Raw genomic sequence first — 27,999 nt, 5'->3', positions numbered from 1 at the left:
GACCGAGGGAGCTGATATGCCCGCTTGTAAGAGTGGAAGAATGAGAGTCCCGGTTCCGTCAAGTTCGCATCAGCTGAGAGGAACTAGGTCTAGGAGGCATGTTTGTTTACTGTTTCTTTTTGCTGCTAGTCAGGGAGAGATCCTCATTCCACTCCGTAGGTCAAAGACACGACCCACAGCCTTTAAAGGGGAGTTTTCGTCTCGTATGCTTGCATGCGAATTGTTATTTTTGGTCTGTTTCTCTTGTGTTTTTTTATTCCAGATGATTAATTTGATGTCTATTATTGGCATCCGTGTGTACAGTATGTTTATTTGTGTGGTAAGGCATTCCCCTTCAGATAGAGAAGTATTTGACAGTGATGTTTCTTTGATCTTTCCGGTTACATGTTAATATTGTCATGAATTATATATAGGACATCGTGACTATAAGGAATTAATAGTGTTATGCTATCTTGTAAATACAATGATTACTTAATAGACATGAGTTCGCATCCGTATGCATACCTCTATGTATGGTAGGGACAGATACGGTTGCAGTGGTAGATCTATTTTAGTCGTAGTTGTAGCAGACGAACTTACTATTTGTGTGTGTACTCCCAAATATGTGAGGGGATCCCTTGCAATGGCTTTATTTCTGCGAGACAGTTCTGATCTTGGCATCATGTTTTTTTACTTTTATAGGTCCGATGGTATTCCTTAAAGAGGAATACAAGTTTGGTTCACAGATTTACTCATCAGCACCGAGTCATCACTGAATGTAATTTTATAAATTATGAATATGCGCCTTTATATTGTACATAGGAAAGAGTGATAACAAATTTCTTGTTTATTTGATTAGTCAAACATGCTTTGTCCAGTAAAATATGAATCATAACTGAGTTCCTCATTTCGTAATTTGTAGAAATAGAGTAATTTTCCTAACCTCCATACTCTCGTCGCAAGGACCCAGTAATCGACCGGCTGCCGACTGCAGCTAGGCTGGTAGATTTATTTAGTAAGAGGTAAGCAGGTAAGTTCGATTATGCATCGTTATTTATGCCCTGTAGGGTATATTAAAGACAACCATTCATACAAACATACACACAATTCTTATAAAAACTAGTACACATTTACATACATTTAGTCTACATAATAATAAATTTCTCGAACTTGGCAGGTTCGATCCTGGCTCAGTCCGGTGGTATTTAAAGGTGCTCAAATACGTCAGCCTCGTGTCAATAGATTTACTGGCACGTAAAATGAACTCCTGCGGGACTAAATTCCGGCACCTCGGAGTCTCTTAATACCGGAAAGTAGTTAGTGGGACATAAAGCATATAACATTTTAAATAATAAATCTACGCTCTACCTTTCCAGCGTTCAATACCTGAATAGCCTTGTCGACAGATTCAGTAATAGGTTCGAAGACAAACGAGTATCAAGTAACCATGTTCTGACAACGTTTGGCTACGAGAATTACATATTTATTTAGGACACGATCTGCTATAACCCCTACTACTGCCACTCTGCAACTCCCGCTACACAACCGGAATGCGGGCAATATGCTACTTGATACTAGTTTGCATTCTAACCTACAGTATTACTACAAGAATGTCCAACTCCATGGCTACATGGTTAGCGTGCTGGCCTTTGGTCACAGGGGTCCTGGGTTCGATTCCCGGCACGGTCGGGAATTTTAACCATCATTGGTTAATTTCGCTGGCACAGGGGCTTGGTGTCTGTGTCGTCTTCATCAGCATTTCGTCCTAATAACGACGCGCAGGTCGCCTGCGGGTGTCAAATCAAAAGACCTGCACCAGGCGAGCCGAACATGTCCTCGGACACTCCCGGCACTATAAGCCATACGCCATTTCTACTGCAAGAATCTCCAGGCTCTAGCAGTGATATCACTCACGTATTACAGGTGTTGCATTTAAGCTCTGGCAAAGCATTCTTTCTGATTATATCAGATACGTTTGCGAAATTACTGACTGATCTGATAGAAGGCAATTGGAATGCTATTCCAGCGAGTCTCAACTTGCTGGGTTCCAGCAAGATACAGCAGATATTTTAGTTTCAGGAGGTCAAATGGACTGTATCGCTATTGACATAGCCAAGGTTTCTGAAAGGGTAGATCATGGGAGACTGTTGACGAGAAAGAGTGGTTGAATGGGCACCCCGATGCGGGCCTCTTTGGCCACTAACGGTCCTACTGATCGTCACTGAATTCCTGGGCCCAGAGTGAGAGCTTATAAGTAAGCTAAGGATATTTTATAAAATGTAACGGATAAGCATGTAAAGGTAAAAAACAATTATAAGTCAAAGTAACCCGGTAGAGATTCGCTGGTTAGTGTCTATAAATGCCTATTTAAACGCCAAAAGCGTTACTTTTTATTCTTTTTTGTTTCTTTTTGGTTCTATATAACTTGGTCGGTGGAGAGTATAGCCCGATCACATCCTGTGATGTTGAGAGGAACAGAGGATATTCTTTCGATTTAGAAATATCCTTCCGGGTCGAGTGGCTGAGATGGTTGAGGCGCTGGCCTTCTAAACCCAACTTGGCATGTTCGTTCCTGGCTCAGTTCGGCGGTATTTGAAGGTGCTCAAATACGTCAGGTCGTGTCGGTAGATTTACTGGCACGTAAAATAACTCCTGCGGGACTAAGTTCCGGCACCTCGGCGTCTTCGAAAACCGTAAAAGTAGTTAGTGGGACGTAAAGCCTATAACATTATTATTAGAAATATCTTCAGTGAAACGAGGTATTTTACGCCAGAAAACGTTGAAAAATACACATTACTCAACTGTTATGTAGGTGGAGAGTAAGTTGCTTTAGAACAGTTCCATTCTGTCTTCACATATTTGGGATAAATAACAAATTGTCACTTAAAGTCGTGTTCTCGTCCCACGGTGGTGCAGCTCTTTTCAGACACATCCTCATGGAGGTGTGCCTAACCAGTCCGCCTCCTTAGCGTAACGGTTTGCAGTATTAGTTGCCGTCCTCGGTGGTCCGGATTCGATTCCCGAAATGGCTGGTATGTGGTTAAAATGGTATATGCAGGTCACCTCTATCGGGGGTGTGCCTGAAAAGAGCTGCACCATCTCAGGACACGAGTTTACTTACTTACCACATACCAGCCATCCTGCCATTATTAAATCTCTGACAGTACCCAGAATCGAATGTGGGCCTCCGAGGACGGCAGCCAATAACGCTAACCGTTACGCTACGGAGGCCTACTGCAGATACAGTAACATACCTATTTAATACTGTTCATGAGGTAATTTAAATTTTAAATGGTTATGTTTAATACAAAGTCCAGATCCTTAGCTGAATGGTCAACGTTGATGCCTTCATTGCAGATGGCCCCAAGTTCGACTCCTAGCCGGATCGGGATCTTACAAGTGTCTGGTTCATTCCTCTGACTCGGGGATTTAGAGTTTGTGTTTGTGCACTTCACACACACACACACACACACACACACACACACACACACACACACACACACACCATACAACCAACCATCACAGAAACACTGAATAATTCCTCTACGTAGGATCCACGTCAGGAAGGGCATCCCCGTAAAACAGAGCAAAGAGCCGAGGGACTTGGCCATGCGGTTAGGGGCACGCAGCTGTGAGCTTGCATTCGGGAGATAGTGGGTTCGAACCCCACTGCCGGCAGCCCTGAAGATGGTTTTCCGTGGTTTCCGATTTTCTCATCAGACCACGGCCGCTTCCTTCCCACTCCTAGCCCTTTCCTATCCCATATTCGCCATAAGACCTATCTGTGTTGGAGCGATGTAAAGAAACTTGTAAAAAAAAGGAACAAAACAGCAAAGTCGTCATACACATCCCATTTCACGCCAGTGATCCCACCAGACTGCGAGAAACGTCGATGGAAGAATTAGTCAAAATAAGTTTATACAAAGTTTGATAGCGCCTAATTTAATCTTTTAAAGGCATATTCAGGCAAACTAATACAGGAATTTTAATGTCTAAATATTACCTGCTCAATGATAAGTAACTTGTTAGTAGAATATTGCAGATTATGGATTTGAATAGCAGGCTGGTTTATGTATCAACAATAAGTAGACCGTATTTCCATACACACTAATACGTGAACTGTAACCTACTTACGACTTTAGGGAGGAAAATAATGTTCTAGAAGCTTAATTATTGAATGGGGGATTGTGACATACCATTCTCATTCCACTTCAGTCAATAATTCATGATTCTAAAATGAAAACACCTATTATGTTACTAATCATTATTCAGTATTCAATCGCATAAAATGTAATTGAAATTTAAAATGTAATCCGTCTGTAACATAAAGTCAAAACTTAAAGCGGATGGTATAAAAGACGGCTTTCTTTCAGGACTCTCCACATGCTGCCTGTGCTAAATGGCATTGGGCCAATCGCTGGAAAATATATTAATCGAAGTGTTCCTTTCTATGTCTTTTGTGCGTCTCCATCTTGATGTTTCTAGGCGAAGTTGTCATGCTAAATATGTTTCAATTATACAAACAAGGTGACTGTTGCTCACAACACGGTCATCCCAGCTTCACACGTCATGTTGTTCGGCACCGGACCGGTTGGCTAGTTGGCGGCTTTGGCGAGGCTCCGCTGTCAGCATGGCAGCTTCCATTTCAACGGGCTGTGCATCAGTGACGTATCTTCAGCTGGCCTTGCTTGTGCTCGCTGCTCTTCTCGTTAACAACAATCAAGGTAGGCCGCTCTCATTCTTGCTTTATGGTGGCTGGAGCAGTCTTTTCGTCCAATGGAAGGCGATCAACATGAACAAAAACAAGTCGAAATCATTTCACTTTGCTTAAACTTACGAATGCATTTCTTAATGAACGTGTCAATAAGAATATCGTGTAATAATATGTTTATTCATATCCTCCGTAATAAAATCATTTATCAGTGTTTTATTTTATACTGAAGTGCCTAATGCTACAATGCTTACCAACATTTGATACGTTTCATACGTCTTTATAGAAACTATCAACTAAAACGAAGTTTTTTATAAAAACAATAATAACAATACTTTTGTGGACTCTTAAACAAAATACGTCATTATATGTATCAGCATATCGCTCACGGTCTGCAATAGTAACACAACTTTAAAAAAATACGAAATCGGATTGCAGACCCAAGCATTGTTCGCAAATTTGTTTCATTATTGTAAGCCGGGAACGCATAAGATAGTCCAACATAATATATAAATAAACATTGCAGTAATAGTGTCGCATCTCAAAACGTCTAGGTCATGGCTTCGGCAAGGGAAATGAAGGAGCAATTATTAAGTAACATTTTTATTAACTCCTATTGAGCCGCTTGTTCTTTATATAATAATGATCATGATGCTTGCTATTTAATGGAGCCTAGCATCTAGGTCATTGTCCTTATTCCATAGATTAATCGTGTGATTTCATGATTTCAATACTAAAGGGAACTTTGCACACATTTATCTCAGAACTTGATGTTTTGAGTTGTACCACTATTGCAGCCCATGTGCGATATATAACTAAACGTTGTTTTATTATCTTGAATATAAATTACTTGTATTCATCAAAAATTTACTTCGTTCATAGAAATGAAAAATGACAGTTCTATAGAAAAGTTGAAACTATTTCATGAAGATGAAACTCCACCGCTTGTTCCTTACATGTTTGCAATGAATGCAAAGCAGTTTGGTTGCACACATATCATTGCAAGAAAACGTGCTTCATTTTAAATGAGCAACGCGTATGAGAACAATTGACTCAATACGACGTTTTCTTTTACTTTTAAAACAACTTTAAATTGTTCATATGATTCAGGGAGCTTTTAATGAGCTGCGCTCCGTCCAGTAACACTGGTTTCGTTCGCTAAATTTGCTTTTCGTACTTGATACATAAATATTGAGTGAATTTATAATGTTAAATGGAACAATTATATTGCCTCTCCATCTACTGAAAGGTTTCTTCTCCTGTTTTCGAAAGGGCGATGTAGGTGTAGTGTGGGTTGTGGCGAAGGATTACGAACCTTACAATTAAAAGCACCAGAACTTCACTTTTCTCTTCCTCCTGATACATTTCCACATTCGTATTTTCTTGATATGATTATGGATTTGTAAAACAAAAGGATACATTCATCACAGAGAAACGTGATAAAATACGTGTATAAATAGTCGAGGGTCGGAAAGACAGGTTCGGAAGTTTTTCCCTTCTGAGAAATAGTTCAGTTTATTTACAATGTCTCAACCCATTTTCTCTGTTTGATACTCGTATTTTTACAGTGAAATATTCGTTAAATATAGCCCTCCCAGAGTTCCCTTACATTTGGTTTTCAGTCAATGATTGGGTTGCGCAAGTAGTTGCGTTATAGAATCGAGTCTCGATACAGTTACTTGGTATTCAAGAGTGGTTACACGTGAACGAACATTTTTTGTTTGTTTTAAGGGTACCTTAGTACACATCCTTACGGAGTGCGTGGACCTGGTCGATGTGCGATCTTCCGAGTACCATCTCCCTCATCCAACGAGATCACGAGCAGTCAACAGACCTCATCACCCGTTTTATGAGGGATAGTGGCCTGTTTTATCGTGTATAAAAGTGTATTTTCTATTAGTTTTTATTTTATTGTTAACTACGCTTTAATTCAATTGAAACCGGGCGAGTTGGTCATGCGGTTAGGGGCACGCGGCTGTGAGCTTGCATCTGGGGGATAGTGGGTTCGAATCCCATTTCGGCAGCCCTGAAGACGGTTTTCCGTGGTTTCCCATTTTCACATCAGATTACGTGCTGGGACTGTATCTTAATTACGGCTACATCCACTGCCTTCCCATTCTTAGCCCTTTTCCTTGCGTCGCCGGAAACATTCGATATGTTAGTGCGACATTAAACAACTACCAAAAAGAAGAAATTCACAGCCCACAGTTGTGTTCGTAATTATCTTCAGTTGTGCCATTATCGTCATTTTCACGTATCTTATCGAACTTCCCTTTGTTGGATGGTATTAGACCTGCGACACCTACGTTTTAACGTTATTCGTAGTCCTGTCACTTATTGGTTAGTACTTGCATTCTTCGAAAAGTCGGACCTCTCACTTTCATTAGAGTTAAGAAAGAATGATTATCTCGTCGTATTTCTGATTTATACAATAACTTGAGATTTTCATCATGTCATAAATTTTGATAGTAATTGGACGGGGAATCAATTCAAATAACATTAAAGCATTTGTTATACATGAAGTTAACATGAGACATAAATTAAAGACGTGTTTATATTAGATGTCGCACTCCGTAATCTTACGTTAAGTGGAGATATAAAGAAGTTAGAGTAATATATATTATACAAGTTATTCTCTTCCTTCTCATTATTTATTATTTAATCTATTTTATTTTCTGCCTTTCATTTCAGATTATGTGAATTATTTAAGCAGTAATCAATGACATTAATTTAATTTATGAGTTTTAGAATTAATTGAATTACCACACAATTAATTTTTAATTTATCACAACACAAAATAAATTAAGCATTTCCTACACAGAAATTATAGTTTTGTTTTTTAAAAAGTTAAAGAATGGAGGGGAAAGAAGTTTTCGTAGGTTATTTTATACAGAGAGGTCCGCCAGTTCCTTAAAATTCATGAATATGCAACCCATCTAACACTGCTAGTATTTAAGATCAATAATATATTTCTCTGCTTGTTACCTATATACCAACAATGAAAAACGAGCCAAACTTGCTAGTTAAGACGACTATATGTAATCTTCGTGCAAAGATGAGAATAGAATTTGAAACTGTCTCTTCATAGAATAGGTGTGCAATTTTTAACGGTGCACTTTTTTACCGTCTCGGCTAGTACGAGGCCCGGTAAGTTCACAGTCTACTACATTAGCTGTTCATAGGTTTAATGTACTCTTCCTGTTCTAATGTAAGTGATGTTTGCAGCTGTAATCATTTCGTGCATTCCCTACAGTTTCTTTCTTTCTTTCTTCCTTTCTTTCTTCCTTTCTTTCTATATCTGTTTTTCGTCCAGGGTTAGTTTTTTCCCTCGGACTCAGCGAGGGATACCACCTTAAACGCCTCAAGGGCAGTGTCCTGAATCGTGCGACTTTGGGCCGAGAGGATACAACTGGGAAGGAGGACCAGTACCTCGCTCAGGAGGCCACATCTACTATGCTGAACAGGGCTTTTGTGGGGGGGGGGGGAGGAGTGGAAAGGATTGACAAGGAAGAGGGAAGAAAGCGGCTGTGGCCTTAAGTTCGGCATTTACCTGGAGGAGACGTGGGAAACCACGGAAAAGCACTTTTAGGATGGATGAGGTGGGAATCGAAACCCCTCTACTCAGTTGACCCCCGGAGGCTGAGTGGACTTCGTTCCAGCCCTCGTACCACTTTTCAAATTTCGTGGCAGAGCTGGGAATTGAACCCGGCTCTCCAGGGGTTGGCAGCCAAAAACACTAATCACTACACCACAGAGGAGGACCCTACAATTTATAACCTCGAATTAGCATTGACGCTGATGATTCCGTCGGTATTATCGAGTTCAAGCAAAGCAAAGCAAAGCAAAGTCACCTTCGTACAGGCCATGAAGGCCCTTGGAGGAATGGAAGGTAAAGGTTTCCACTATTGTTAACCTCGGCACGTGATGGGGGTAGAGTGGTTAGCTCTACGCCCGGCCGCCTTTGCCCCCAGGAATTAACCTGGTACTCATTTTTGGTGTAGGCTGAGTGAACCTCGAGGCCATATGCACCTCCGGAAGTGGAAATATCGTTTCTTAAATTTTACGACTTCCTGACGGGGATTCGAACCCACGTCCTTCCGGGCGAACAGAGCACGCCTTTACCGCCTCGGCCATATAATTTAAAATAATGTGATATTGTTAGTAGCTGTAATTAATTACAATTTTGATTAGGTTTGGTGTCGCGAATTATAAACTCAGTATCTACAATAATAACGAAATGAAGGGGAAACCCTCACGAAGAGGATGATCTGAAATTAGCTGTCGCTCAGGGTTGAACAATATAAGACTGGTTTATTTACCACTACCATCGATCCTCCGGAAATAATTAGCGGACTTAGCTCCTAAGAAGAACACATTTCTGAGACAATTAACGATTAAAAAATATTAATATGTGGTAAGTGATGACGTAACCTTGGTGTATTGATGATAAAACATGTAATCTATGATAAATGGTTGCAAAATATAACTGATCATAAAGTACAGTAGTAATTGTATATATTACGGAGGATAAAGAATAACTGTGTAGTAATAAGTTGTTCACTAATCACTTCTTTTTTTGCTATTGGCTTTACGTCGCACCGACACAGATATGTCTTATGGCGACGATGGGACAGGAAAGGGCTAGGACTGGGAAGGAAGCGGCCGTGGCCTTAATTAAGGTACAGCCCCAGCATTTGCCTGGTGTAAAAATGGGAAACCACGGAAAACCATATTCAGGGCTACCGACAGCGGGGTTCGAACCTACTATTTCCCGAATACTGGATATTGGCCTCACTTAAGCGACTGTAGCTATCGAGCTCGATAATCATTTTTTAATTGACCATGATGTACTTCATGGCTGACCATTGAATTATATGGTAGGCTAAGAATAAAAAAAAGGTTTCGGGATACTGGTAAAGAAATATGTTGCAATAGAACATGTATATCGTCCAGAAAAATGCGATAAAGAGTTGATCATAAAATATGTGTTAATTGATTATGAAATATGTAGTAACTGACTGAGAATGTGTGTCAATAAATTTACTCTTGAAATATGTGGTTAAGGACTAGATTATATAAATATATCGTTCTTAGAATAGGAGAAATAATGACGGAGTGAAAGAGAAGAATCAGTAAATGGGGAGTTATTTTGAATTTTTAGGGAAATTCAATTGGCAAACAGGAGAAAATTTAGAAAATATGGATATTTGATTCGAATTCACTGGTAAATGAACAACATATGTAATGGACACGAATCTGTCAATCACTTGTCAACGTATAATATTTTGAAGTGTCTTTGTGTTACCGAAATTTATTTGACATATGGAAAAGAAAATTCCCTTCATTGGTATGGATAAAGTTTATGTGTAATAATCCACACAATTTTAGGAAAAATAGGGAAAATGGAACAGTGATTCTAAATGGAATCATTGGAGAATATGATAAAGTTATTTAACAAACTCACACAAAAATTGAAGGTTAGTGATTCCAATTGGTGTCTTCAGCCCAAAGGATGGTTGCATACTCAAAATAGAAACGCGCAATTATAGGGAACCGTAAAAACAGATTATGACGCTATAATGAGGCGTAGAAGGCTTAGTGACGAATGGGGTCGATTGGTATTGCTTTCTTCACTGAGCCTCTTTGCAGCACGACTAATCAAATGATTAGCAACTTTCACACCATCCACATGCACTAGTCGTACTCCGAATATCATTGGTCATCACGACCCATAACTTAGCAGATTCCATGAATGGAACTGAGACTTCGGTGGAAGCTACATTTTTCTGTGATCAATGCCAGGTAACAAATTTAAAAAGCTTTTAAAATGTGCACCTGACACTAAAAGAACCTGCTCAGGAAACCCTTTAAGAAGGAGTTGGAACACTAAAAATAGGCGATTCGGATATTTGCCATTTTCATCTCATAAAGATATGTACAGTTTACTGATTAAATTTCCTATGTTTCTTTATAAAACTCATTCCAGAAATAATCTTTTGATTTACACTGACTGACAGAGCAAATGCAACACCAAGAAGGAGTTGTTCGAAAGGGATGAAAGTTGGGGAAAAACAGAGACGGCACGGACGAATAATTGATGTTTATTTCAAACCGATATGCAGGTTACACAATGCGCACGGCATCGACTCAGTAGGATGTAGGACCACCGCGAGCGGCGATGCACGCAGAAACACGTCGAGGTACAGAGTCAATAAGAGTGCGGATGGTGTCCTGAGGGATGGTTCTCCATTCTCTGTCAACCATTTGCCACAGTTGGTCGTCCGTACGAGGCTGGGGCAGAGTTTGCAAACGGCGTCCAATGAGATCCCACACGTGTTCGATTGGTGAGAGATCCGGAGAGTACGCTGGCCACGGAAGCATCTGTAAACCTCGTAGAGCCTGTTGGGAGATGCGAGCAGTGTGTGGGCGGGCATTATCCTGCTGAAACAGAGCATTGGGCAGCCCCTGAAGGTACGGGAGTGCCACCGGCCGCAGCACATGCTGCACGTAGCGGTGGGCATTCATTTAACGTGCCTTGAATACGCACTAGAGGTGACGTGGAATCATACGCAATAGCGCCCCAAACCATGATGCCGCGTTGTCTAGCGGTAGGGCGCTCCACAGTTACTGCCGGATTTGACCTTTCTCCACGCCGACGCCACACTCGTCTGCGGTGACTATCACTGACAGAACAGAAGCGTGACTCATCGGAGAACACGACGTTCCGCCATTCCCTCATCCAAGTCGCTCTAGCCCGGCACCATGCCAGGCGTGCACGTCTATGCTGTGGAGTCAATGGTAGTCTTCTGAGCGGACGCCGGGAGTGCAGGCCTCCTTCAACCAATCGACGGGAAATTGTTCTGGTCGATATTGGAACAGCCAGGGTGTCTTGCACATGCTGAAGAATGGCGGTTGACGTGGCGTGCGGGACTGCCACCGCTTGGCGGCGGATGCGCCGATCCTCGCGTGCTGACGTCATTCGGGCTGCGCCTGGACCCCTCGCACGTGCCACATGTCCCTGCACCAACCATCTTCGCCACAGGCGCTGCACCGTGGACACATCCCTATGGGTATCGGCTGCGATTTGACGAAGCGACCAACCTGCCCTTCTCAGCCCGATCACCATACCCCTCGTAAAGTCGTCTGTCTGCTGGAAATGCCTCCGTTGACGGCGGCCTGGCATTCTTAGCTATACACGTGTCCTGTGGCACACGACAACACGTTCTACAATGACTGTCGGCTGAGAAATCACGGTACGAAGTGGGCCATTCGCCAACGCCGTGTCCCATTTATCGTTCGCTACGTGCCCAGCACAGCGGCGCATTTCACATCATGAGCATACCTCAGTGACGTCAGTCTACCCTGCAATTGGCATAAAGTTCTGACTACTCCTTCTTGGTGTTGCATTTGCTCTGTCAGTCAGTGTATAATTAAAATTACTCTATTCGATACATACTTTAAACTTCCGCATTTTCAAAACAAGTAACAGAGAATCGTACGTTTTCCATTAATGTGTAAAAAACAGCTTCACTCTCTACGTTGATAGTATTGTCATAACAATATGGATGCATGGCGTGAAGTGTTTGGTTTATAATTTATTGCTTCATTGTATGACCATACTGTACATAATGCATTATTTGGATGGCAATTTTTGACGTTTGGTATTATTAATATAATATACATATATACCTGAAACCACAGAACGTAAGAAGTTCCAATTTTCATTAAGGCTTTTACACAGCTACAAGGGACCAACTCGTAGCTTTTCTCACTGTCCGAATCAGTCACTGTTAACAGTCCTACGTAATATTTGTCTCTCTCACAAACTGCTTTGATTAATACTAAATCATGTATCATACCATCCCCGGTCTAGAAAGCCAAGAATAACGGCCGAGAGGATTCGTCGTGCTGACCACACGACACCTCGTAATCTGCAGGCCTTCGGGCTGAGCAGCGGTCGCTAGGTAGGCCAAGGCCCTTCAAGGGCTGTAGTGCCATGGGGTTTGGTTTTTATCATACCATCGCTTAAGAATCACCTGATTTTATAGGAGAGTGAAAACTCTGTCCCGTGGTTGGAAATGGAAAACAAAATTATTCCAAATTATGACTTAAATTTTAATCATGTTAATTAGTACAAGAGATTAATTTTGTTCTTCTTATATTTTTATTTTATATTTACGAACTACCTGCATACAGGTGTCATAATATACAAGATACGAGATGGCGGTGCTGATTCATTTTAATTCTATTGGATATTTTGTTACTTGGTCTCTATAGAATGATCCACTGTATTTGTACAGCCACAATGAGAAAATAAAACAATATTTCGAAAAAATTGCAGGTACCAGGTTTCCATTCTCAGACGACCACATTCAAATCAGAAAGGTTCTGGTTTTTAGTGAACTTAAGGTAGGTGCGGAAAACGAACGTAAATATTTCAGAAGTATAGCTGAGGATATTTAAAAGATGTATGGGGCATAAATCTGGCAATTTTCACAAGTGTGAGAAAGGGCATTCCAGATCCTCTTAACAAAAGGAAGAACTTGCTCTGGCTTCATATCGTTGAACGTCGGAATTCTGTTCCCCTTCCGCGAGCTTCCGTCCGCTGAAGAGTTAGAGCACATTTCACTGCCAGAGATGGAGGTTAGATTTTTCAACTCGAAAGCAAATAAAAGCAAACCTGTAGGCCTATACATGTCATGAAGGCCTTTGGAGGAGTGGAAGGTAAATTAGGATAAAGTGGTATAGAGTGGTTAACCATTTGTCGTCTGACCACCTCTGGCCCCCGGAATCAACTTGATGATGAGTGTAGGATGAGTGAACCTCAGAGCTATGTGCACACCCAGAGGTGGAAATATCATAATGTATTTTTCGACTTTATCATAGGGAATCGACTCCACGTCCTTCTGGATGAACCGAGCACGCCTTTACCACCTCAAATAGGCTGCCCCTTTGTTTCAAAACAAATTTCCACAGAATAATAAACCCAAACCATGTGTATTCCAACGAATAACGGGATACAAATACTCCATAGATACTTGACCGACTTGTATGTACTGTACTTTTGTGATTTCCTCGTGAAGGCTTTAAGATTACGTAAAATTGGGTTGTTTAGAAATCATATTTTCAGGTACTAATTAAGTCAGGTAGTTAATTCTGATATCAAATTAACTCTTCTTCTTTGTCGATGACCTTATTTTAGTATCGTGAAATAAAGGAATTTATTTAGAATGGCAGGCGTTATTTTGTGCCAAAAATCTGTTGCTTCTATATTTTCAAACCAAAGGTATAGTGGAAACACTATATCTCACTAAAATCGATCTGGGCTATCACAGTTATGACGTATCGTATTTAGAAATAGGCCATCCGTCTTCTTTGATGACCCCACTGTCCGCAGGGTGGACTCAATCTATGCGATTACTTCCAATAAGGATAACTTGAGTCCCTTGTTTTTGAGATTCTAGTGGACTTGGGCACGAAATTAGTTACTAGGATTATAGCTGCCTGCGATGTGACTCAAAATACACTAGGAATCTTTGAAAGGGTACCGTAGAATCTCATACGGTTTGTATTGAGTTTGGTGGCTGTCAATCTGAGCAAGTGTTGATATATATAAAAATGAGTACTGTTAACTCAGATTAGAGAAATACTGTATGTTAACAATTTTAAAAAGGTTACCAAATGTAAATTATTACATGAAAATAAAAGTAACATCTTCTTCTTCTTCTTCTTCTTCTTCTCTCTGGCCTTTAGGTGAATTTTTTGGGCCGGCCCAGTTTTACGATCGGATGCCCTTCCTGACCCACCGCTATGTGGAGGGATGCGTTGTCTATTGCGTAATTCTGTGGTGGTTAGTAGAGTGATGTAGATGAAGGAAAGCGTATAAAACGAACACAACCACCGAACACCGGCCAACGGAATTAACCATACGCGGTTAAAATCGTCGGTCCGACCGCGAATTGAACCATGGGCCCTCTGAACCGAAAACCAGTACGCTGACCATTCAGCCAAGGATCCGGACATTTCAATAAGAGTAACTGAAAACTGTAAACAAATGTATATACTCTGTGTATATACAAGTGTGAATAACATGAACATCAGTACGCGGTGGTGATAGATGCATATAGACTCATTTTGCCTAATCGGTATTCTCATTTCCCACATTTACCATCTCTGAATGTTCATTATAGCATCCTGTCAAATATCCGATACTTTTACTGATTTTTAATGGTATATCTTCTTTTCTTTGCTAGTTGCTTTTACGTCACACCGACACAGATAGGTCTTACGGCGACGATGGGACAGGGAAGGGCTAGGAGTGGGAAGGAAGCGGCCGTGGCGTTAATTAAGGTACAGCCCCAGCATTTGCCTGGTGTGAAAATGGAAAACCACGGAAAACCATATTCAGGGCTGCCGACAGTGGGGTTCGAACCTACTATCTCCCGAATACTGGATACTGGCCGCAATTAAGCGACTGCAGCTATCGAGCTCGGTTAATAGTATTTCAAAATTTGGTGTGATGAACAATGTTTAAAAAAAACCAATACCAGTCTTCATGGTTAGGTATTGTAAGGACTTCTAATAAAGTATAGGCCTAACACGACATTGAATAAATTCAGTCAAATTCATTTCGAAGTAACAGCTTCATTTCCAATTGTTTTCAGACGACCAAGACTCAAAAACTGATTTGAGATAGGCTTCACACGGTTCTGTTTATCGCTTGTATCGAGCGTAGTCCACTTCTCACTTTATAGCACAAAAATATTACTAAATCAAACCACATGGCGCAACAGCTCTGAAGGGCTATGGCCTACCAAGTCCGCTGCTCAGCCTGAAGGCCTGCAGATCACGAGGTGTCGTGTGGTCGGCACGACGAAACCTCTCGGCCGTTATTCTAGGTTTTCTAGACCGAGGCCACCATCTCCAAGCCCCTGGATGGGTGGTTAGCCTTATGCCCGACCACCATTCACCCTAGGTGTAGGCTGAGAAAATCACAACGACCAAGCGTCTCTCCAAAAGAGGAAATTTCATTTCCACCTTTTTTTTCACTTCTTTACGGCGCATCAACCCCTCGAGCTTGTAGGTGAACCGAAATCGACAAAACCCACTTCGGCTAGGCAGCTCCCCTGCTCTTGCACTGTAAAAATGCCCAATGAAAATATTACTTTACACTTTGTTTTTAATTTTGGGGTCGCAAGTAAGCTGTCTACTGTAAATGGTGTTAAATAAAAATATCGAAGTGTCGAGCAGTTTTGTTCTACAAGATTTATTTCACGTTCTGGTAAATCTATCGACTTGAGGCTGGCGTATTTGAGCACTTTCAAGTACCAACGTATCGAACCCACCACTTTCGCGCTCTACCATCTGAGTCATGCGGAGCGTGAAATTAAATGAGAAAAGTGAGTTAAGATTCAATCTAATGGTTAGCACGGGTTAACTTCCCGTTCAGTTAGCCTGGATTCGCTGTCATGAATTTAATGTAAGGGACTACTAGGGTGGGGTGCACTCTCGTAATACAAGTTCAAGATCCGCTATTGAGCGCACTAGAGGTGGTTCAATATTTCAACTATCACCGAATATTACCTACGGTGGCAACGTCTTCTTATTCTGGAGCATACGAATATATCGTCGTTGCGTCTCGAAATACCGTTAACCGGGCGAGTTAGCCGTGTGGTTTGGGGCGCGCGGCTGTGAGCTTGCATTCGGGAGTTAGTGGGTTCGAGCCCCACTGTCGGCAGCCCTGAAGATGGTTTTCCGTGGTTTCCCATTTTCACAACAGGAAAATGCTGGGGCTGTACATTAATTAAGGCCACGGCCGCTTCCTTCCCACTCCTAAGCCTTTCCTGTCCCATCGTCGCCATAAGACCTATCGGTATCGGTGCGCCGTACAGCCAATTGTAAAAAAAAAGGAAAGTAAAAGTAAAAATTAAAGGCACTGCCGAGCTTCAAACTCGAGATGCCCAAATGGAAGTTAGACATGATGAGCACTTAAACAGCCCTGCTACTTATACTTGCATGGAAACTGAAGAGATCACTTCCTCTCTCTCTCCAGTCGTTCCACTCATGACTGATTATTGTGACCCAAGGACTTTATTGTTCCTTTTATAAGTTGCTAGGGGCTTTACGTCGCACCGGCACAGATAGGTCTTATGGCGACGATGGGATAGGAAAGGCCTAGGAGTTGGAAGGAAGCGGCCGTGGCCTTAATTAAGGTACAGCCCCAGCATTTGCCTGGTGTGAAAATGGGAAACGACGGAAAACCATTTTCAGGGCTGCCGATAGTGGGATTCAAACCTACTATCTCCCGGATGCAAGCTCAAAGCCGCGCTCCTCTACGCGCACGGCCAACTCGCCCGGTTTTATAAGTTGATAGCATTCTCTACGTACTTGCATTTTCCGGACAGTAACTCTCCGTGGTAAGTCCATGATCTCTCTGACTTGATCAACCCACCTTTCTGCGACCCGTTCTCTTGTCCTTGTGCCAGAAACTCTTCCTTGGACAATTAATTTTTCCAGGTTGTCATCCTCCTTTCTCATAATGTGACCAAAGAATTACAGGATTCTCTGGTATATAACTTGGCATAGACTTTCTTGTATTCCAATTTCCCGGATGACAGAATCATTTGTTCACCTGGCTGTCCACGGTATTCGCAACATCCTTTTCCAACACCACATTTCGAAAGCGTTGATTTGGTTCCTGTCTTTAGCTTTCATGGTCCAAGTTTCGCATCCATACAGGAAGATCGCGAACACAAGCGAATGGACTAATATTTCTTGGTATTCATAGATATTGCTCTATCTTTCCAGATCTTCTTTAATTTTGCCATAGATTACTTCCAAAGTGACGTAAATCCAAAATTAATTCTTCATGTTTTGCTCTCATAAAATAGTTTATAGGTTTTCTCATCTTATAGCGAATGTTTAAGTCTCGATACATCTTATAACCCATATTAATAGAGATTTGAAAACTATGTTGATTTCCAAAGTGGTGGAACTCCAACGTATTTCCATAACCGTTTTGACCAATCCGCTGACTCAGAGTATAACAACATTTTTGGAGAAGTTGGCACTGCACATGTTCTTGGCAGGGACTGATATCTCTACAAGTGGAACACCTCAATTTAGGGAACGTATACAAATCAAAACCGGATTTTAATAGCTCAGAGTTGAAATCTATTCAGTTAAATGCAAACCAAGAGTTCATAAATCCACATTTTCAGGGCTGTTAGGATGTTTTCACACATTATTGAAGAGGGCTAAAAACGGTCTTCTCTGAAGCCCAGACAAGAACAGTTAACCCTCTCAATGAAACAAGAGAAAATAAAAGACATCTTACAAATAAACTCGGCATAACGGAGAACTATCCTGCTATGCCGTTTTATCAATATGTGTTTGCTCTAGCTGTCAATATTCATACTGGTAGTGACATTGATGCCGATGATTGTAGACGGGATAATTTACTCCATGTTTTGAACATTATTTAAAAATGTATTTTGCACACGTAAGTACTGTAATAACTGGCGTACTTTCCTTATGAACAAAATTTGAAATGTAGGTATACATTGTTGTGTTTAAACGATTTAAATGTCCATACATGTCACTCAAATTATACGTCAATTTATGGTTTATTTCCAAAATGACATAACTACAACTTACATGAGATAATTTTTTTTTCGCTAGTTGTTTTACGTCGCACCGACACATATAGGTCTTATGGCGACGATGGGACAGGGAAGGGCTAGGAGTGGGACGGAAGCGACCGTGGCCTTAATTAAGGTACAGCCCCAGCATTTGCCTGGTGTGAAAATGGGAAACCACGGAAAACCATTTTCAGGGCTGCCGACAGTGGGGTTCGAACCTACTATCTCCCGAATACTGGACACTGGCCGCACTTAAGCGACTGCAGCTATCGAGCTCGGTCATAAGATAATTACCACCATTTACATTGTTCAGGGATTTTTAAAACATGGTGTTAGGATGTGCATAGAGGTAATGAATGAATCATAAGCATATCTGAATTTTTCTATACGAAAATAAAAGTTCGTGATCTATGAAGTTTTCCACTTTGGAAACAACCTTCTTCAATTGCCAACAGATATGCAGGATGATAAATTTAAAGGCCCATTTTTCTCGTTAAAAAAACCTTGGGCATCTATCCGTTCATTTCTGAGGTACATCAACCCCCTCGTAAGTCTGGGAAAAATCGGTGATCCCATAACGTGTGATCTTCCCTTGTTAGTGAGTTTTAAAACTCAAGGACACAATCGCTTGGATTCGCAAGGCCTGGTCGACGAGGGTGGAGCATCTAGTGAAACGTAGTTAAAGAAGTATTAATTATTCTTCAGTATCATGTAAATTATTTTCTACCGGGCGAGTTGGCCGTGCGCGTAGAGGCGCGCGGCTGTGAGCTTGCATCCGGGAGATAGTAGGTTCGAATCCCACTATCGGCAGCCCTGAAGATGGTTTTCCGTGGTTTCCCATTTTCACACCAGGCAAATGCTGGGGCTGTACCTTAATTAAGGCCACGGCCGCTTCCTTCCAACTCCTAGGCCTTTCCTATCCCATCGTCGCCATAAGACCTATCTGTGTCGGTGCGACGTAAAGCCCCTAGCAAAAAAAAAAAATATTTTCTAGTAGACCAGGAGTAGTTCAAAAAATTATATTAGACCAGGAGTAGACTTTACGGCGCTTTTGTTTGTCTAAGAGAAGTTCCCTAATTTGCATTATAGGCCAGTTTTTTTTAGAGATAACGTGCATTAATTAGCCTACTATCTTTATTTCGTTTGCCAATACGTAGTGAGAGCCAGCTGCATGCCCGCTGACCGGTCTTCCTGTTCACACTACTGTATAGCGGTTCGCTGAGGTTTGAGCGCGAGCCAAGTCAGAGTCTGTTTGACGGGTTAATAGACTCTCTACTCTAGGAAACCTGTTACCTCAAATGTTCTTCATTCACCAACCAACTAGAGAAAATATAAAATCTCTACCGAGGTCCGGATAAACAAGTGAAGAGAATCTTGTTCGGAAACCATTACGCATACCACTTCGTAGTAGACAGAATAAGAATAAAAACGCTGTTGAAGAATTCATAACTGGTCTTTCTTAATTGTTCAACTTATTAATAATAGTGTCCAATCTTCTTTAAATTATAAGAGCACTAATAAGGAAAACGTCGATAAATAACGAGCTATCTAGCTTAAGTAATGGTCAGTTTACGAAGAAGAACGGTTTGTTTCAGGAGGAAAGGGTAGCCTATTCTATTTCTATTTCACTCAGACAACACAACGAGTGAGCACTGGTGGAAAAGGTGGTCAGGCATACAACAAGTCACTCTATCCCACTGGAGTACCGACTTCACAGATAGTGGAAGGCTATATCTTCCAATTCTCTATGAGCATTCATGGCCTTTACGGAGATAGCTTTGCTTTTGCTTTGAATAAGTAGAAAATAAAATGAGATTACATTACTCAAATTCAAAGTCATCTCCGTACAGGCTATGAAGGCCCTTGGAGGGGTGAAAGGTAAAGGTCAGTATCCGTAACCTCGGCACTTGATGGGGTGGAGTGGTTAGCTCTACGCCAGGCCACCTTTGCCCCCAGGAATTAACCTGGTACTCATTTTTAGTGTAGGGTGAGCGAACATCTGGGCCATGTGCACCTGCGGAAGTGGAAATCTCGTTTCTTAAATTTTTGAGCTTCCTGACGTGGAATCGAACCCACGTCCTACCGGGTGGACCGCCTCGGTCAGGCAGCCTCTAGGTTACTGTACTGGAAAGAAAAAAACAATTTTAACACATCAGGTTGTTTTCTATCGTAGCGTGTATCCCGCGACGGTGTAGGGCCCACTTTTTTCACATCAGAATGTATACTGTGCCTCTATGGTGTAGTGGTTAGCGTGATTAGCTGCCACACCCGGAGGCCCGGGTTCGATTCCCGGCTCTGCCACGAAATTTGAAAAGTGGTACGAGGGCTCGAACGGGGTCCACTCAGCCTCGGGAGGTCAACTGAGTAGAGGTGGGTTCGATTCCCACCTCAGCCATCCTGGAAGTGGTTTTCCGTGGTTTCCCACTTCACCTCCAGGCGAATGCTGGGATGGTACCTAACTTAAGGCCACGGCCGCTTCCTTCCCTCATCCTTGCCTATCCCTTCCAATCTTCCCATCCCCCTACAAGGCCCCTGTTCACCATAGCAGATGAGGCCGCCTGGGCGAGGTACTGGTCATACTCCCCAGTTGTATCCCCCGACCAAGAGTCTGAAGCTCCAGGACACTGCCCTTGAGGCGGTAGAGGTGGGATCCCTCGCTGAGTCCGAGGGAAAGACCGAACCTGGAGGGTAAACAGATGATGATGATGATGATGATGATGATGATGATGTATACTGTACTATGATAATCGTTCCATATTTTGAGTCCGCTGCCATGGTATAGTGGTAAGAATAACAGATTCCCATGCAGTGGTTTGTATTCGATTCCTGGCTCTGTTACGAGATTGATGAGTAATCGCCATTTTTCGCGTATTATTGTTTATATTTATTACGTTTGCCTGAGTGCATCCATCGAGCCATACTCACAAGCAAATTACTGTCTCTTTTCTTCTTCTTCTTTATCTGTTTACCCTCCAGGGTCGGTTTTTCCCTCGGACTCAGCGAGGGATCTGACCTCTACCGCCTCAAAGGCAGTGTCCTGAAGCTTCAGACTCTGGGTCGGGGGGTACAACAAGGAAGGATGACCAGTACCTCGCCGAGGCGACCTCACCTGCTATGCTGAGCAGGGGCTTTGCAACGGGATGGGAAGATTGGAAGGGATAGACAAGGAAGAAGGAAGGGAGCGGCCGTGGCCTTAAGTTAGATACCATCCTGGCATTTGCCTGGAGGAGAAGTGGGAAACCACGGAAAACCACTTCCAGGATGGCTGAGGTGGGAATTGTACCCACCTCTACTCAGTTGACCTCCAGAGGCTGAGTGGATCCCTTTTCAGCCCTCGTACCACTTTTAAAATTTCGTGGCAGAGCCGGGAATCGAACCCGGGCCTCCGGGGGTGGCAGCGAATCACATTAACCACTACACCGCAGAGGCGGAGATTGTCTCTTTTTCACACCGTCGTCGTGTACTGAAATTGGAGATCTGTGTGTACTGATATATTTCCTAAATAAATAATACGGTTATAGGTAGCACTTCTTTGGTTATAGATTGTATTATTATTATTATTATTATTATTATTATTATTATTATTATTATTATTATTATTATTATTATTATTATAACTATTGAGTATACGTTTCTTCTAAAGTTGGGTAATCAGGTAGTGGGCAAGATGTGTAGGAAACATCGTGATTTCTTATTTCACACCAGGCAAATGCTGATATTGTACCTTCCTTCCCAGTTTCTGTCCCATAGACCCATAGTCACCATAAGACCTATCTCCGTAGCGTAACGGTTAGTGTTATTAGCTGCCGTCCTCGGGGGCCCATTTAAGAATGACAGGAGGGCTGGTCTGTTGTTCAAATGGTACATGCAGGTCATCTCAATCAATCAATCAATCAATCAATCAATCAATCAATCAATCAATCAATCAATCAATCAATCAATCAATCAATCAATCAATCAATCAATCAATCAATCAATCAATCAATCAATCAATCAATCAATCAATCAATCAATCAATCAATCAATCAATCAATCAATCAATCAATACTGATCTGCATTTAGGGCAGTCGCCCAGGTGGCAGATTCCCTATCTGTTGCTTTCCTAGCCTTTTCCGAAATGATTTCAAAGAAATTGGAAATTTATTGAACATCTCCCTTGGTAAGTTATTCAAATCCCTAACTCCCCTTCCTATAAATGAATATTTGCCCCAGTTTGTCCTCTTGAATTCCAACTTTATCTTCATATTGTGATCTTTCCTACTTTTATAGACGCCATTCAAACCTATTCGTCTACTAATGTCATTCCACGCCATCTCTCCGCTGACAGCTCGGAACATACCACTTAGTCGAGCAGCTCTTCTTCTTTCTCTCAATTCTTCCCAACCCAAACATTGCAACATTTTTGTAACGCTACTCTTTTGCCGGAAATCACCCAGAACAAATCGAGCTGCTTTTCTTTGGATTTTTTCCAGTTCTTGAATCAGGTAATCCTGGTGAGGGTCCCATACACTGGAACCATACTCTAGTTGGGGTCTTACCAGAGACTTATATCCACTCTCCTTTACATCCTTACTACAACCCCTAAACACCCTCATAACCATGTGCAGAGATCGGTACCCTTTATTTACAATCCCATTTATGTGATTACCCCAGTGAAGATCTTTCCTTATATTAACACCTAGATACTTACAATGATCCCCAAAAGGAACTTTCACCCCATCAACGCAGTAATTAAAACTGAGAGGACTTTTCCTATTTGTGAAACTCACAACCTGACTTTTAGCCCCGTTTATCAACATACCATTGCCTGCTGTCCATCTCACAATATTTTCGAGGTCACGTTGCAGTTGCTCACAATCTTGTAACTTATTTATCACTCTATAGAGAATAACATCATCCGCAAAAAGCCTTACCTCTGATTCCACTCCTTTACTCATATCATTTATATATATAAGAAAACATAAAGGTCCGATAACACTGCCCTGAGGCACTCCCCTCTCAACTATTACAGGGTCAGACAAAGCTTCACCTACTCTAACTCTCTGAGATCTATTTTCTAGAAATATAGCAAGCCATTCAGTCACTCTTTTGTCTAGTCCAATTGCACTCATTTTTGCCAGTAGTCTCCCATGATCCACCCTATCAAATGCTTTAGACATGTCAATCGCGATACAGTCCATTTGACCTCCAGAATCCAAGATATCTGCTATATCTTGCTGGAATCCTACAAGTTGAGCTTCAGTGGAATAACCTTTCCTAAAACCGAATTGCCTTCTATCGAACCAGTTATTAATTTCACAAACATGTCTAATATAATCAGAAAGAATGCCTTCCCAAAGCCTACATACAATGCATGTCAAACTTACTGGCCTGTAATTTTCAGCTTTATGTCTATCACCCTTTCCTTTATACACAGGGGCTACTATAGCAACTCTCCATTCATCTGGTATAGCTCCTTCGGCCAAACAATAATCAAATAAGTACTTCAGATATGGTACTATATCCCAACCCATTGTCTTTAGTATATCCCCAGAAATCTGATCAATTCCAGCCGCTTTTCTAGTTTTCAACTTTTGTATCTTATTGTAAATGTCATTGTTATCATATGTAAATGTTATTACTTCTTTGGCCTTAGTCTCTTCCTCTATCTCAACATTATCCTTGTAACCAACAATCTTTACATACTGCTGATTGAATACTTCTGCCTTTTGGAGATCCTCACATACACACTCCCCTTGTTCATTAATTATTCCTGGAATGTCCTTCTTGGAACCTGTTTCTGCCTTAAAATACCTATACATACCCTTCCATTTTTCACTAAAATTTGTATGACTGCCAATTATGCTTGCCATCATGTTATCCTTAGCTGCCTTCTTTGCTAGATTCAATTTTCTATTAAGTTCCTTCAATTTCTCCTTACTTCCACGGCCATTTCTAACTCTATTTCTTTCCAGTCTGCACCTCCTTCTTAGTCTCTTTATTTCTCTATTATAATAAGGTGGGTCTTTACCATTCCTTACCACCCTTAAAGGTACAAACCTGTTTTCGCATTCCTCAACAATTTCTTTAAACCCACCCCAGAGTCTGTTTACATTTTTATTTACCGTTTTCCACCGATCATAGTTACTTTTTAGAAACTGCCTCATACCTGCTTTGTCAGCCATATGGTACTGCCTAACAGTCCTACTTTTAAGACCTTCCTTTCTATCACATTTATTTTTAACTACCACAAAAACAGCTTCATGATCACTAATACCATCTATTACTTCAGTTTCCCTATAGAGCTCATCTGGTTTTATCAGCACCACATCCAAAATATTTTTCCCTCTGGTTGGTTCCATCACTTTCTGAATCAGCCGTCCTTCCCATATTAACTTATTTGCCATTTGTTGTTCATGCTTCCTGTCGTTCGCATTTCCTTCCCACTTGACATCTGGCAAATTCAGATCTCCCGCTACAATCACATTTCTTTCCATGTCGTTTCCCACATAGCTGACTATCCTATCAAATAATTCCGAATCCGCATCAGTGCTACCCTTTCCTGATCTTTACACTCCAAATATATCAAGTTGCCTATTATCTTTAGAAATGAGCCTTACACCTAGAATTTCATGTGTCTCATCTTTAACTTTTTCGTAGCTTACAAATTCTTCTTTCACCAGAATGAAAACTCCCCCTCCCACCTTTCCTATCCTATCTCTACGATACACACTCCAGTGCCGTGAGAAAATTTCTGCATCCATTATATCATTTCTCAGCCATGATTCAACTCCTATTACAATATCTGGTAAATATATATCTATTAAATTACTTAATTCTATTCCTTTCTTTACAATACTTCTACAGTTCAACACTAACAATTTTATGTCATCCCTACTTGATTTCCAGTTCCCTGTTCCCTCATCACCGCTCCCTATGCCATCCCGTTTCCCTGAATGTACCTCCCCATTACCCTTCCAAACAAATTTCCTAACTTATACGTACCACTGCGGTTTAAATGAAGGCCATCCGTGCGCAGATCCCTATTTCCTACCCATTGGGGGTGTACCTGAAAAGAGCTCTACCACCTCGGGATGAGGTCAGAGGTTTTACATTGCCAGTAGGCTGTTTCAATTAGTTGAAGAAAGCTAAAATTTAACTCAAAATTATCACAACTTCAAGGCACATTATTGTATGTTAATGGATTAATAGAAGTTCACGAGAAACATTTTAGCTACGGGTACTGATAACCAATGGAAGTTGGTTTAAAAATATCAAGAGATTTAGTAACATTTTTGCCGGCCCTGCGGTTTAGTGGAAATGTGCTTGCCTCTTACCCGGCGGACCCGGGTTCGATTCCCGGTCAGATCGCGGGTCTTTACCAGAATCTGGGGACTAGTTCATTTTATTAAGATTATGAATCATGCTGGCCGTTCTCGATTATAGGTGCGTTTACGCACAGCGCGGAAAGTACCAGGCATAAGTATTTTCTCTAATAACCCTTCTAAAACAGATGAAAATTGAACAGTGATAAAAACAACGCGCAATTTTACAGAGAAATAGTAATCATTAAGAAACAAAGTAGCAATAGATGATGTATTAAAAGATAATCAGTAATTGAAAAATGGTAGAAGAGTGCCATAAAAATTTGGGAATCGAGTATAGTCCGAATGGTATAAGTAATTGCGCATCTCCAGAATCTTTTAGTTTTGGGTATTGCTCTCAGAATTTGTGTTGAACGTTGTAGGCATCTCACCATGTCGTGGTGTAGGTATGTGCATTCAGCGCAGTTTGAACAAGACTGCACTTTGGATCTCCGGGAGACTGAATGGTCATACCAACATACTGGCTGAGACGTGTGAGCATTGCATTGACGTCGACGCCATTAGCCAGAAGAAGGAACATATGTCCATATAACTGACTCCAGACAACAGCAACATACAAATCACGCCAGTCCATTGGAACGTAGAATCGGAAAACTCATGCATGCAGTAAAACGGAAGTAAAATATCAAAGTAATGCATTATTTACCAAACAATAATGTCATCCAATGTATATCCTGAGAATTTCTAAAAACTTTCTTGTCATTTCATCAATAATATTAGTTCAGCTCAAGTTCGGCTCATTTTGTAAAATTCTTGTTGTTTAGAAATTGTATCTCATTTAACACATCATGCTTGGAAGTGTATCTCGTTTTAATAAACATAAATGCTTAATAAACATCGCCTTGTCACCTGCCAACAATAGAAAGATGACTTGAGAACTCCTCAGAATACCATCGCACTTTTAATTATTCTCATTTTGAACGTTGTACATTAATTGATGGTAGTATAAAATTATTTAAGAACCTCGTGAGGAAACTCAATTATTACGCTCGTGATTGTGGAACACTACCTTACTTTCCTGCCATAATTCAGACATTCGCACATAAAAAGAGCACTTTACACATTAACTGATTGTATAAATGAATTGTTGATTATTAAAATGGCAACACTACAAAAGACGAGAGTTACCAATGTTATAGTTATTCCACACAAACCTCACAGTACAAATAAACAGTAATGTTGTTGATTTTACTTTCCATTATTTATTTAGCTTACGGTACAAGTTAAGCCGCGCACAAATCGAGTAACATTATGAAAAACAACAAATAATTTGCAAAACAGAATAAATATAAATAGTCAAGGTAAAACATAAAGTAGAAATTGAGAGAGATATGTGCAATGCTAAAAAATAGAAAGAAAAAATACAAAAATAAAAAATCACAGAAATGACGTAGAATAGAAGCTAGTACATAAATTAACAAATGAAGAATGAAAACTAAACTAGGATGTCCAGTTGTTGCACCACTGAATAGCCGTTGTTGAATCTGTCAGAAGCTCGTCGATAGTTCCGCGGAAGGCTCTATGTGGGCATCTGAAGGTGATGTGTCATATTGTTTGGAATTCTTCACCAAAGCCCAAGAATGCATCGCAGAGCCACTTCTTCCATGCCCAGTGCGCACTCTGTTTAGTGGAATGCATGCACCCCGGGGAGATGAAATCCAGATGGGGGCTCCGTAGGGTCAAAGATCGATCTCCATTCGTCAAGGGCCTTAGCAGTCCATTCTTCATTCCATAAAATGAACTGATAACAGGCTAGCGTATTTGAGCGCTTCCAAATACGGTAGGATTTCTGAACAGCCACCAGTTAATCCGTCACAAATTTGATATAGTAACAACGGGAATTTGGGTGTAGCGGTCAGATTAAAAGTCTAATCGTGCTATCAGCGAAGTGCAATGGTGTTCTACATGAATGAAAATAGACAGCAGAAATTATTAGATGAGGGGTCATGGGGCTTGAGTGACTGAGCGCCTACTGGTGGGCCATCCCGCATAACTCTGTCGTCCGAAGTACTGTGCAGCTTGTCTGTCGGATTACAAGCGCATTAATTGGTGGTAACTAGTTTTTATTTCTTTTATTTTTAGAATTTGCTTTACGTCGCACCGACTTAGATAGGTCTTATGGCGACGGTGGGATAGGAAAGGGCTAGGATCGGGAAGGACGTGGCCTTACCTAAGGTAGAGACCCACCATATTTTTGGCTCGTAATTTATAAATTTCCTCGTAATGCGCACGTAATGTTCATACTTTGGTATAGAATGTTCTTAGCTATAATTATGGGTACGAATTAGCAGTTAACTGTAATATA

General features: G+C 41.2%; 1 protein-coding gene across 2 annotated transcripts in view; it reads left to right on the top strand.

The window, feature by feature from the left end:
- The first annotated feature begins 4,556 nt into the window (after positions 1-4,556).
- The window catches only part of LOC136878020 (uncharacterized), a 283,166-nt gene continuing 259,723 nt past the window's right edge, over positions 4,557-27,999 (top strand). For both annotated transcript variants that reach the window (XM_067152051.2, XM_067152052.2), the window contains exon 1: positions 4,557-4,703. In XM_067152051.2, coding sequence (XP_067008152.2) covers positions 4,610-4,703 — 94 coding nt within the window. In that variant the 5' untranslated portion in view covers positions 4,557-4,609. The remainder of the gene's footprint in view (positions 4,704-27,999) is intronic.

The sequence above is a fragment of the Anabrus simplex genome, chromosome 1 (assembly GCF_040414725.1).
Source record: "Anabrus simplex isolate iqAnaSimp1 chromosome 1, ASM4041472v1, whole genome shotgun sequence".
NCBI classification, from domain to species: domain Eukaryota; kingdom Metazoa; phylum Arthropoda; class Insecta; order Orthoptera; family Tettigoniidae; genus Anabrus; species Anabrus simplex.
This window is presented reverse-complemented; position numbering and strand designations above follow the sequence as displayed.